We start from the raw sequence: 14,094 nt of genomic DNA, 5'->3' as shown, positions 1-14,094 counted from the left end.
AAAAGTTATATCATAAACACAGATGGGCACAAACATGGAAAACGGGAGTTCATGGTGGTTCGTGATTTGTCATTATTCACAAACCATGAATCACAAACTTTTGGATGAAATGAACTGTTTTATGGTGCATGCAATTTGGGACTTCCAAGAGTAGTAGAATAGCTATAACTTGGATGTCCCAAATCCAGTCTTTGCCAGACTTGGAGGAGGTGGTGAGGAGAGTCATCTGAAGACTTCCTGTGAGTTTGGTGTCTCTAATTCATGGGGAGGCATTATACCGCTCCCATAAGTCTTGAATCACATGAACCATGAAGTGTATGAATTGCCAGTTCTAATCATAGTTCTGCATTTAATTTTGTTCTGGGCAGGTGTGTTTCCTCAAAATGAACTGAAATGAATCACAAAATGTCCAGATTTGTGTGGGTTTTTTTTTTGTTTTTTTGTTTGCTTCGTGGTTCATTTCAAACTCTTCCAATTCTGTGTATTCTTGAAGGTTTTCACAGCCGGGATCTGATGGTTGTAGTTTTTTTGGATTGTTTGGCAGTGTTCTGGAGGTTTCCCGTGACAGATCATCTTGCCCCCCCTTATCACAACAATACACCCAAAACAAAAAACACCCTGATCACAATAATCACCCAATCTCCTGAAAAGAACAAAAAGCTGATCCCACAGCTACAAATACTCAATTATTCCACACACTACACCAGAACACAGACAGAGTTCTAACTCCTGTCCTCTGAAGATGCACTCCCAAGCCAACTACACCAGAGTACAGGTTGCTGTCCTCTGAAGATGCTGGCCACAGAGACTGGTGAAACGTCAGGAAGAACAACCCTCAGAACACGGCCAAAGAGCCTGAAAAACCCAGAACAACCATTAGATCCCAGCCGTGAAAGCCTTTGCGAATATATTAGGAAGAAAAACTTGCAGAACATAGCCAAACGGCCCCAAAAAACCTACAACAACTATCTTCAAATTCTATTTAATAGAATGTATGAAGAAATTTGGAAAGTTTTTATTTATTTAATCCCTTTTTTACCTTACATATTCTGGTTTTAATTTCTTTAACTGTTTCTTGAGGTTCTCAGTTCATAGGCAGAGAAGCAGTAGAAGTGAGAATGAAATGGATCAGCAACATATTTTCAGCCCCCCAAATATATCTGTATGATAAGCATGGGAAGTGGCTCTGCAAGGCTTATTCCAATGGCTGTTTCTGGGCTCATGGTTTGGGACTGCAGTACACAGCTGTGTGTAAGGGAAATGTCCTAGAAAAAATAAATAAATCTCTGTTCTTCCCAGTGCATTCATAATGGAACTTCAAAGTCTGCTAGGTTTCCAACAATTGTTATCTGTGTTTACATGGGAGTGCAGTGTATAAATTTCCACCTTTGGTTTTGAAAGGGATCACGAATGGGCACTATATCCCCAAATGTGCCTTATGTGAGTACAAGCTGATGGCCCTCTGAGTACAGAACAGACCTATTTGTTCAATGCCCTTGTAAATAGAATTCCCTTCCCATTAGGTCACCCATGTGGCTGGTTCACCCCTGCTCTCTACCAACACCAGACAACTGCCTCTCAAATCTATTCTACCTCATGTGAATTTTTGGTCATACAAGACTGAGTTTTACACAAAAGGGAATGTGTAGAAAGATCATAAACAACTAAGATATGGCCCTGACACAGGATGTGAGGGATGCTGCATATTTCTAGTGCAATGGAAGCCTCAGAATTGGTCCGCTTCTGCTTCTGTTACACAGACGATAGTTATACAGTGGAATGAAGGGCATGCTCTAATTGGAGTGAACCACATTTATGTCCAATTAATTTTAATGAGGGTTTAGTCATATGCTAACAGTTCTTGTATGGGACTCAACAATGAGCTTGCTTTTGGCCAAATCACTCCCAGTGTACATATCGTCTTTGCTTACTTGCTGGTGGCTAAACATGGATATGGTACAAAAAAAGTTACATTTCCATGCCTCTGGATGTGAGGTAGAGCGGAAGGAAGAGAAAGCATAGTCTTTCCTTTGACCTGACTGTTGTTAATTGGGCTAGACGGATTGTTTACTATAAGTGTTTGAATGTCAGAAACTCTGATAAATGAAAAGTGGGATTATTGTTGGCTCAGAAAGACAAGGGGGTTAGCCTTTTAGAGGGGAAAGATAATCTCTGCTAAAATCAATTGAAATGTGGGCGAAGTCAATACAACTGCTCATCAGGCAGGACATGGAATTTCAAAATGAAACAGAGATTAGGGCATTTTCAAGGAAGATGGAAACGGCTTAAGCCTATAGATCATGCAGCAATGCTGAAGTGAAATGGAGTAAGTGCTGAAATGAGTCAGGCTACCTCGTGCTTTGTGCTAAATAATCTCGGGAGGTGCCAGATAAAGTTGCTATGTCTCAGGGTACCAACTGGAGTGTCAGGGAGCTGCCTTGCTTCCCTAAGCCTCCAGGCAGGACTGGGTGGCTAAATCCAATTGCTTTTCTCACCTAGAGAAGAACCAAAGAGACTTACATAAGTGTTTATCAATTGTTCAGCAATTGATTCAATGGGTCTGTTCTAATTGAAACTAATAATTGGGTTTAGATGAGAGGTGACAACCCTGAAGGAAAACAGCTCTGGAGGAGGAGGAAATTCTATTGTTGGTGTGTGAGGTGGCTTTGAAACCTGGGCACTCATTTTATACCGGTTCTCAGATGGTGTTAGGCCTCAGTGGTTCAGCAGGAAGGTGTTTGTATTTGTGTTGTCCAACATCAGTGTAACAAAGCCGACAGTATGGGGAGGAAACGAGAGAGAGAGAGAGAGAGAGAGAGAGAGAGAGAGAGAGTATATGCACTTCACCCCTGTTAGCAGAGCAAGTGGCACCAGGCAATCAGCAGCTAACTTGTTGATTTGGCCACTGAAAATTAGAATGGTTGGCAGAGCCATCCAAGTGGCACGTTTTGGGAAAATAAAAAAGTTAGTGTTTATTAGAGGAGTACACTGAAGTTGCAAAGATAATAAGAATCATAGTTCTAGCTAGCTAAGATGGAGATGTCGGAACCATGGCTGCTCTTTTATCTCTCCAGAGCAAAGCAAAAAAATAAAAATAAAAATAAAAAAAACTTATTTGTCCTAGAGTGGATTAAGAAGGAGTGTGAGAAGGAAGTGGTATCAACTAAGAATATCAGCTTCAGCTGATGGAAGGTCAGTATAGTCAGAGAAAGTAAAGGACATTCTAGGAAACTTAAAGAGGTCCTTCTCTCTCTCTCTCTCGCTCTTCCTCCTCCCCCCCCCATGCAAAGGCATGCATTTTCTTCAGTGTAAACTGACTTGCACCCAATCACATCAAAGACTTGAAAATCTGTTGAAGGGATAGGACTAGGGTGACCATAAGTTGTCTTTTAGGATGAGGACCCTCCATTTGAAGAGCTGTCCTCATTTTTGGTGATATGTAAGTGGCCACTCTAATTCGAAGTAGGTTTTCGTAGATGAGCAAGAAAAGTAGAGGCTTTGATTGCTAAATGTATTTAATCAGCCCTCTCTCATTTTTAAGTAAAATGATTTAAGAAGGGGAATCATTTTGTAAGAAAAGCCACAATCACGCACATTGATGTCAGTATAATTGTGATGAATAACAGAAAGAATTTGGCATGGTATGTCAATTCTGTATGAACCTCAGATGCGAGTCAAGTCCCTAGAGTGGACATTCTGAAAGCATTCTTCAGACCTGAAATAACCGATTATTGCCTAGCTAGATAATTTGATAAAACTACAGTTTATCTTCTTTCTATATATATTCATTTTCAGTAAGCTGCAGAACATACAAGGGACACAGCATTTCAGAAAGTTATTAAACACTTAGCTATATTTATTTATCTGATTTATTTCCTCTCTTTACAGTGGTACCTTGGTTTACGAACACCTCAGTTCATGTAATTTTTGGCTTACGAACAAAAATCCATTGAAAATAATGCCTCAGTTTACGATTTTTCCCCCCGCAATACGAAGCAAATTTGCATTGCACCTGGGAGGTTTATCGCACCACCCCCGTGCATGCATTCCTATGGGAAACTGTGTTTTGGCTTGCAAATTTTTTGCGTTACAAAATGTCCTGGAGAACGCATTACATTTGTAAACTGAGGTACGCCTGTATTTGAATGCTGTGTCTCAAGGTGGTTACCTAATCACAATCTTGTGCAATATGGTGAACAGTAGCATATTTTCATCTAAATTATAGTAATAATGTCTCATTATCATGTCTCATGATATTTGTATATACTCATTTACATTAGCATATTCAAATTTGAATTTCTTTGGGCAAGTGAAATCAATAACAAGATTTCCCTTCCTTTTCTGCACCTAGATAGGAATAGGAACAAGTGAGAGAAGGGGAACACCTCCTGAAGTTTAGGCCTACTGCCACAATGGTATTCACTGCATTAGTGTATATGTAGTAAGACCACAAGATGGCAGTAGGCAAAGAAGGCAGTGGTTGGAAGGCAAGAATAAAATTTGAGACTTTTGCCTTTTATTGGACAGACCCAGTCTGTCCCCTCTCTCGGATAATTCTACACCCACAGACCCTTACTATTGGCCATGCTGAGGGAGAGGTGCTGATGAGAGTTATAGAAACTTGACAGACAAGTTTCTTTACACAAGTGATTGAGGGATCCGTGTGCCAAAAAGAAAGGAAGTATGTGTAGAGAAGAGGTGGCAGATATGTGTGTCTGTATATTTGGGTGTGAGTCACTATTATCCCACGTAAAAATGTTTATCCTTTTGGTTGACTGTATTATACTTATTAATCTGTATAAGTGTCCTGTTGTAGGTCGATCGATACCTCTACCATATGCGTCTTTCGGACGAGATCCTCCGTGATGTGAAGGCTCGTTTCCAGGCAGAGATGGTGAAAGGCCTGGGAAGAGACACCAACCCAACAGCTACAATAAAAATGCTGCCAACGTTTGTGCGATCAATTCCTGATGGCTCAGGTAACCAGACAATGTGGATTTCTTTGGCTGGCCCTTGGTAGGAATGGACATGTATCAGAAAAGCCATAGGGACCAGATAATTCACCTAAGCCTTTGTGATCTCCTGGTTCTATGCATTCTTTACTAAATAGGTTTGTGCACTTAAGGTCTGGAATTACTGTATTTTTTCATTGTAAAAGATGATACTTTTTCCTAAAATCATTGGAGGGAAAACTGAGGGTTGTCTTTTACACGGAAGTAAGCTGAGGAGAAAACTGCACAGTAGCAAAACTGCCTACCCTATGCTCATCAGTGGGGTCTGGCGGTAACTCCATGCTGGGACCCACCCCCTCTGTTTCTGCTTCTTCTTCACAGATCTGAAGCAGTGGGCACTGTACCTCCTTGCCTGCAAGGGGATCTGGAGTGGTGTGTGCATACACACCATGGGGCTTAGGAAATGGAGGGGTAAAGCAGCGATGAAAGGGCTACAGGATCAAACGGCTGCAATCCTGGAGCCCTTTCATTGCTGCTTTACCCCTCCACTTCCTGAGATAGCTGCTTTCCCCCTCCACTTCCACAGCCCTTTGATCCTGCTTTCACAAGGCTTAGGAAATGGAGGGGGAAAGCAGCAATCAACTTTTCTTATTTGTGTGTGTGTGTGTTTAGTCGTTTAGTCGTGTCCGACTCTTCGTGACCCCATGGACCAGAGCACGCCAGGCCCTCCTGTCTTCTACTGCCTCCCGGAGTTGTGTCAGGTTCATGTTGGTTGCTTCGCAGACACTGTCCAGCCATCTCATCCTCGGTCGTCCCCTTCTCCTCTTGCCATCGCACCTTCCTAACAGCAAGGTTTTTTCCAAGGACTCTTTTCTTCTCATGAGATGACCAAAGTACTGGAGCCTCAGCTTCAGGATCTGTCCTTCAAGTGAGCATTCAGGGTTGATTTCCTTTAGAACTGATAGGTTTGTTCTCCTTGCAGTCCAGGGGATTCTCAAGAGCCTCCTCCAGCACCACAATTCAAAGGCATCAATTCTTCGGCGGTCTGCTTTAGGGTCTTATTTAGGGTTGGAAAAGTGGGGGTCATCTTATACATTGGATCTTTATTGTAACAGCCACCCTCAAACCTCAAAGAGTGGTTGCTACTTCACTTTAAACTCTGCTGCCACCAACTTATCCTTGAAAATCAAGCGAAGGACAAGTGTAACTTTGAAAAACAAAAACTGGTTTATTGATTACAGGAAATAAAAATAGTAAATCACTGGTAAAGAATCAATAAGTCAATCACTGTAAATAAATCAATCACGGTAGGCTAGGTTATGTAAAAAGTTAATTACAGTGGTGCCCCTCTTGACTATTACCTCGTTAAACAATGAAATCACTTGACAATGAGTTTTTTGCGATGATTCCAATGGGTTTTTTTGTTTGTTTGTTTTACGACGATCAGTTCCCTGCTTTGGGAACCGATTTTTCACTTCATGATGATTAAAAACAGCTGATCATCGGGTTTTCAAAATGGCTCCCCGCTGTTTTCCAGACCTATTTCCGGAAGACAGCGATGCAAAATGGCATCCTCTATGGAGAATCTTTGCTGGACAATTTCTGCCGATGTCTGACCTCTATGTTTGTGTGGAAAACTCAACTGTTTCTGTTTCTTTGTATTTCAGAAAAGGGTGACTTCCTTGCTTTAGACCTTGGGGGCTCCAAATTTAGAGTCCTAAAGGTGAAAGTGTCTGAAGATGGGAAGCAACAAGTTCAAATGGAGAGTCAATTCTACCCAACACCTAAAGAAATCATACATGGAAATGGGACAGATGTAAGTGTACCTAGTTTCATCTGGATTTTGGTGTCTGTGATTGAATGTGTACTAAGATGTAAAGGAAGATTTTCAAAAAAACACATATATTTTAATGTTTAATGTTTATAAGCAGGGCCAACCTATCCTTCTGCAGAGTGAGGAACGTTTTCATGCAGCAGATGGTGGGAGGAGGCAGGGATAGGACGCTGGAAGAGAGAACTGGGCACCCTGCAGCCTGCCCTGTGCCCTCCAAGCTCGCTCTTCACATGGTGTCCTGTCACCAGAGCAGAATTAATATTCAACCACTGTACAATCTCATCAGCTTTTATGCATGGCACAGGAGGAGGTGCCAACTTTTTTCTTCATCTCAGGCAGGCTCTTGTTTATAAGTCTGCAAAAGGTCCAGCTTTGTTTTCTTCAGGAATATCCTGCTTCAGGGTATGGCAGGGCCATTTGGAAATCTGCATGGCTTACGAAAACAATAACAACCCTGACTGCATATGCAAAGAAACTCTTGAGAATAGGTATGGATCTAGGAAGCCAAAGGCAATGAGCCTACTACGTACTCTGCTACACAGACCTTGTCAACATCTTGGCTGTTTATTTGGTTACTGCATTTATATCTCATCTTATACACTAGTTTAAATTGTTTTCTGTCACCGCCAAAGCCCTGTAAATAGTAGGGCAGGCTTAGAAGTAGCAAATGGCCCACTGAATTTAAGGGCCAAATGAGGATTCAAACCTGGGCCTTCCCATTCTTCATAGTTCAAGGCCTGCACTTTGATAGCATTACACTAGTTCCGCATTTCATTGTAACTATAACAACGTCGACAGCACCAACAACGTGCCATCAAGTCAATTCTGACTTATAGGGATCCTTTGCTGGGTTTTCTAGGTGCAGAGTACTTGAGAGTGATTGATCATTCTTTTCTTCTTGGGGGGGGGGTCTCTCTGAGACCAAACGCCCAAGGCTACAGAGGCTGGCTGTTCTCTTGGGAGGCCCAGTGAGGAATCAAGCTCCCAATCTCTGGCCCTACAGCTAGGTGCCTAAGTCACTGAGCTGTCCAGCCAGCACATCATGACTACAGATATTGCTGATGTAAGCCTTGTTTTATTTGGTGCTCCTTTTGAATTGCAAAAACTTTTTATGTGGGAGTTAATTAAGAATCCTACTCATGTTAGATTTGTAATACAGCAAATATATGATTTACAGAATGATAATCAGTACTTTTAAAAATCTTGATGCAGCTCTTTCAGTATGTAGGAGACTGTCTGGCAGACTTCATGGAGACCAAAAACATCAAGCACAAGAAACTGCCTCTTGGCTTTACCTTTTCTTTTCCCTGTAAGCAACGTAAATTAGCAGAGGTAAGACTGAGACTATTTTCAGGCTTATTACCAGGGTGCATCTTCAGCAGAACATTGGACTAAGATGCTAGCGCGGAGTGCTTGCAGTAGTTGTAGTGATGGCTACTGATGGGGAGGATAAAAGCTAGATCTGCTAATGGTAATGATTTTTAATTATAAAAATGTTTGCTCAGAAAGACTCATGGGTTGGAGGGAAGTGTTTCCATGTTTACCCTGCACCCTCACTCATCATTTTTTAAAAAAAAATCAGTCACTAGGGGGCACCAGAGTTAGAATTCATTACATTATTTGGTGTACAGTATATTGTATAAAGGACTGTGTATGAATGAATACTATATGTAAGTACAGTATGTACATTATGTAATAGTATGCATGTAGCCTCACAGCACTCATTTTGCTTAACAGCAAGGGTATCAGTGCTCTCCTTGATTCAGAAACCCTGCTGTTTGTCCATCTCATTGACTATCATCGGGAATCAACAAAAGTCTATTCCATTTGTTCTCTTTGAATGTGTCAGATAAGTTTGGTCAAGCACAGCTTGTAAGCAGAACAAGACCGATGGCACCAGATCCTGTGTGTCATGCATGGGAAGCTACTTTCTAGTTATTCCATGCGGTAGTATTGTATGATTATGCTAGAGAGTGGGGAGAGGCACTTGTAGGCGAGGCCGTATTGTTAATAAGGCTGACTAGGTTGAAGCCTAGCAGCCCTGCAGGTTCTAGGGGCCCTTCAGTTTTTGTTGTTATTGTTGTTGAGGTGCCCTAGGTTTTTTCAGCTGTAGTGGGGTGAAAGACTCAAGTGCCGAAGGGGGCCAGAAATAGCTGAAAGCCCAGGAAAGTGTCTCAGGCTCATTCCAAAATGGTAGTAAGTAGTGGGAGGACTTCTATAATGTTTCACATATTCTCTGCAACCTACATTTGAACCCATAAGTAAGGCCTTTCTCACCAGATTACTCATAAACATGTTCAAACCCACCCATAAGGTCAAACATAGGTTGCAGAAAAAAACATGACACGTCATAGAAACCCACCCCCCAGATAAGTATACACAGGACTTCCTATTGATTATATGTAGATCATAATTATATTATGCAATGCTAAATCTTATTCTGTAATTGTGGTGCACCACTTCTGTAATAACAAAGGGGATCTGTCACTTTGTTATACCATTCTATAAACCATAGCAATGACACTATTGTTATTGTTGCTGTTATTACGAAGAATGTTAAATATCACCTTTTCTTAGGGTGTGCTAATTTCTTGGACAAAACATTTTAAAGTTCGAGGAGTACAGCAAACAGATGTGGTGAGATCCCTCCGTAAAGCCCTAGAGAAACACCAGGCAAGTTCAGAGTTAAGATGTGGCGATAATAATGAATAAGCAATTTGATTTTTTTTAAAAGACCCATCACTATTCATGTTTTCTAATAACTGTGGTATGTGCTGGAGATAATCATCCTCATCATCACAGAACTTGCAGAGCTGGAAGGGACCCTATGAATCAATGTGTCCAGTCCCTGTCAAGGAGGCGCAATGGGGAATTGAACTCTCAACCTCTGGCTCTGCAGCCAGAGACCTAAATTGAGATGGGGAACATGTCGTTCTTTAGATGTTGTCAGCCCAAGCCAGCGTAGTGAATGATGAAGGATGATGGGAACTGCAGTCTAACAATGACATCGCCCACTTTCAACATACAAGATTGGTCTCTGCTGTACAGCATCCTGTCCAGTCAGTAACTGCTGTAGTCACTCTTTTTACAAACCTGTTCTTGTGGAGCATTTTCTTACACTGGAGGGACTTGATCTTCTTGTGCCTTCCTTTGCAGAGTAAAGACCCTCTGTTGAAAGGCATGGGTGGTGGCAGTATCCAGCCCCATATTTGCATCCCTGTGACTATGGATTATGTTGCAGTGGTTAAAACGCTGTACTGCAGCTAAAACTGTGCTCACGACCTGGGGTTCAAATCCCAGGTAGCTGGCTCAAGGTTGACTCAGCCTTCCATCCTTCCGAGGTCGGTAAAATGAGTACCCAGCTTGCTGGGGGGGGGGCAATGTGTAGCCTGCATAATTAAACTGTAAACCGCCCGGAGAGTGCTTGTAGCGATATAGGGCGGTATATAAGTCAAAAAAAAATGTTGATTGTACAGATGACAGAGAATCTGATAGATCTTATCTTCAATTTTACTGATATGTTCCATTAGGACATTGACGTCGATGTCTTGGCTTTGGTAAATGACACAGTCGGAACAATGATGACGTGTGGCTATGATGATCAGCGATGTGAAGTTGGTGTCATTATTGGTAAATCTAGATCATGCAGCTAAGAGGTGGGGTTGCCGACTGAGCTTAAAGGAAATTGTGTGTTCTAAGGCTTCTAGAGAAAGTAAGAATTCGACAGGTCCATGTAGAATTCATGATGGAGAGCTTTTTTTCTTTCTTAGAAAACAGAGACACCATTTTGTTTTCTCGGGCCAGTTAAAATAACTAATTTTAAGATCTTACTTTCTGCATTACATTTTATTTCTGGGAATATTATGTTTGAGGCTCTCCGAATTATAGAATGGCAGTGAATATAGTAACTAAGCTGTAATGTGACACGGCTGTTTCATTTGCACAGTTTGGGTGACAAATCATTGGAGTAAATTTTAATTGATTGATTTATACCCCACCTTTCTCTCCTAGTTGAGTCTCAAGGTGGCTTATAAAAATGTATGTAAAATCCATAAATAACTAAAAGCATACTAAGTAGCATTTGAAACTATAATATACTAGTATTCAAATAAATTAAATAAAGGCAACAAAGCAGATTTTAAAAGACCTCATCATCTCAATTGCCTGCTGACTCCCCAGAAGTTTCTCTAAGGAAGTAGGTTTTCAATTGCCAATGGAAAGAACAAAGGGGCTGGCCAAACCTCATCAGGAAGGAAAGTCCATAATCTGGGAGCAGTCGCAGGAAAAGCCCCTTCTTGACTGCTCACTGAATGTGCTTGTGGAAGTGGTGGTGGTGGGATCAAGAGAAGGCACTTGCTTGCAGATCTTACTTCTTGTAGGGGCTTGTACAGAAAGATATAAATAAGATACATCCCTTAAAAAAATTATGCAGTTGACACTTCTTTGTGTAATTTTCTCCCACTCTCCAATGAATCTGGTGGGCACAGGAACAGGTACGAATGCTTGCTATATGGAAGAAATGAGCAATATTGACCTTGTGGAAGGTGATGAAGGAAAGATGTGCATTAACACAGAATGGGGAGCATTTGGAGATGATGGCTCACTGGACGACATCAGGACAGAATTTGACAAGGAAATAGACTTGGGGTCTATCAATCCTGGGAAACAGATGTAAGTTTGCTCACCAGTTTGGTACAAGGCATCTTTCTAATAATTAAGCCATTAGGTATGTCTATAATCTTAAAGCAACCATGACATAATGTTGAACCAAGCAATACAGGATATGTCTGGTGCAAATATAGTCAGTAGGCGCCAAGACCATCTTTGAAGAGTCTAACCCTGCAAATATTTGTGTGCAGACAATGTGGTAAGACCTAAATCTAAAAGGGTGATTCTGGTTAGGTTGGAGCCACACATTACAAAGTTATGATATTGCTTGTATCTTATTACTTAGTGGGATGGTGACAGCATATCATTAGCGAGCTGGATGGCTCAATCAGATGCAGCACCTGGCTGTTGAGCCAGGAGCTGGAGGTTCAGTTCCCTGTGAAGTCTTGGGCGAAGTACATGGTGCCAGAGTACTCCCTGAAGGAGGGAAGGATGCACCCATTTCTGAATACCTCATATCAAGAAAACCCTGGAAAGGGATGATCCTTAAGTTAGAAATCAGCTTGGCAGCATGTAATAACATAATAATTAATGTTGCTATGGTGTTTCTTTGCATGACAAATATTTACTCACGATACAAATTTGCAAGGAGTAAACATGGCTTTGGAGAGCATTTTGAGAGTTTTAAATTTGGACCAAAATCCTGTGAGGTGTTTCCCTCAGCAAAACACAATGTACATAAACATGGCCTTCGACTGCCACAAGTTAAGAAGTCGGGACAAATATTTTCTGCTGTGAATGGAATTGCACAATTCTGGTTGCAACAGCAAACATCTATACTAGTTTCTTAACTTGTGGTCATTCACCAACAAGATTTGTGCCAACTATATTATGGCACTATAAAAGTGTGGTAGGATTTTGGCTGTTAAGGACTTTTGTTACATTTTTACATTTAAAATTTGAATTTAAAGGGACTAAAAAAGGAATGTGAAAGTAACAAGTGATGGAAGTAGTAATGGAATGAACTACACTGGTGCCTTGCAAGACGATGTTAATTCGTTCCGTGAAAATCGCTGTCTTGCGAAAACATCATCTTGCGAAACGAAAAAGCCAATTGAAATGCATTGAAACCAGTTCAATGCGTTCCAATGGGCTGAAAACTCACCGTCCAGTGAAGATGCTCCATAGGGGCAGCCATTTTCGCTGCCTGTAAAGCGGAGAATCCGTCCTGAAAACACAGCGGGGAGCCATTTTGCACAGCGGGCAGCCATTTTAGAACCGCCAATCAGCTGTTTCAGAAACATCGTTTAGCGAAAAATCAGTTCCCAAAGAAGGGAACTGTTCATCGTTAAGCAAATTTTCCCCATAGGAACATCATTTTGCGATCGCTTGTCAAGCAGTTTCGTCGTTTAATGAGGCAATCGTTAAGCGAGGCACCACTGTACTCATTTGTTTCTTTGCTTTTGCAATTATAATATTAATGAAAGCCATAAAGGACAGTTTTTAAAAAGTAACTTTTCAAGTTCTGCTTAATTGAGGAAAGGTTAGAAATGGCTTTAAGAGAAGTTTAAGATAAGTTAAAGAGCAATAGTCTTTAAAAAAACATTATGAAGGAAAAATAATATAGATAAATTAAGCCAGTCATTTATCATTTAAAAAATATCAGAGAGTATTTGACCACTTTCCCTTACACACAATGATATAGTACCTTACACGTTTATAGCAGTAGCATTATATGACTGTACAGTAATTGCTGTGAGAAACCACTAGGGATCAGGCCATTCTTTAATGACTGCTTTCTATTGACAGGTTTGAGAAGATGATCAGTGGATTGTATTTAGGAGAACTTGTAAGACTTATTCTTCTAAAAATGGCAAGGGAAGGCTTGCTTTTCAATGGGAAGTTATCAACAGCTCTCTGTACCAAGGGCAAGATTGAAACAAAACATGTAGCTGCCATGGAAAAGTAAGATTTTTTTTCCCTGTTCACTGGAACTAGTTTGCTTCTATTCTACTGCCAAATGGTTGACCCTGCTGTTGGGTGGAGTGAGGCATCACCTTAGGGAGTTGATTTTAGGTGTTATGAAAGGGCAACAAGTTCTTAATTATTCAACTTATTATTGTCACAGGCAGCTTGTGATCACAGCAAGAGTGTGCGTGTCCCATTCCACGCCACCCTCCTTTGAATGGACCATGAGGCAGTCCCTATTTGTTACCTTATTTTTATTGTCAGGGAGGGAAGAGATGTTTGCGGGATTTGGCCACCCTCTCAGCTTTTACAGTAAATGGCTAACCTTGATTACTATGCATTTTGACTTGGAGAGAAAGAGAGCAGGGGGCAGTGGCTACCCCACCTCTGAAAGCAAAATGTGGGGCTAGTCTTGATCGTTGTGAGGGCAGTTTGAATGTCTTCTGCTTTAGCTGTTGCTGTGGCAACTTTCAGAAGTTGTACATACAGCAGGGAAAGGCTGCATTCAGAGAGGCCATATCGGTAGGCCAGAGCAGCCACCTTCTACCCTCACCCTATGGCGTAGAAAAGACAGCCAATTTCAGCAGCCTTTGATCAGTGGTGTCTTACACACTGGACAAACGGTGCACTGTCCTACCTCAGGCTGGTCTCAGACAGCCCACACTTGCCTGCCTCCTTACCAGAAGCAGAAGCCCTTCTGCACACTGCACATATGTGAAGACTTCCTTGCTT

The 14,094-nt window shown here is 41.4% G+C and overlaps 1 protein-coding gene across 1 annotated transcript in view; it reads left to right on the top strand.

Moving 5' to 3' along the window:
- The window catches only part of LOC110086798 (hexokinase HKDC1), a 37,698-nt gene that overhangs the window by 7,831 nt on the left and 15,773 nt on the right, over window positions 1-14,094 (top strand). Inside the window, exons 2-8 of the mRNA XM_020808001.3 lie at window positions 4,817-4,979; window positions 6,620-6,768; window positions 7,999-8,118; window positions 9,364-9,459; window positions 10,317-10,416; window positions 11,274-11,457; window positions 13,204-13,359. Coding sequence (XP_020663660.1) covers window positions 4,817-4,979; window positions 6,620-6,768; window positions 7,999-8,118; window positions 9,364-9,459; window positions 10,317-10,416; window positions 11,274-11,457; window positions 13,204-13,359 — 968 coding nt within the window. The remainder of the gene's footprint in view (window positions 1-4,816; window positions 4,980-6,619; window positions 6,769-7,998; window positions 8,119-9,363; window positions 9,460-10,316; window positions 10,417-11,273; window positions 11,458-13,203; window positions 13,360-14,094) is intronic.

This window comes from Pogona vitticeps, chromosome 3 (genome assembly GCF_051106095.1).
Source record: "Pogona vitticeps strain Pit_001003342236 chromosome 3, PviZW2.1, whole genome shotgun sequence".
Lineage (NCBI taxonomy): Eukaryota > Metazoa > Chordata > Lepidosauria > Squamata > Agamidae > Pogona > Pogona vitticeps.
This window is presented reverse-complemented; position numbering and strand designations above follow the sequence as displayed.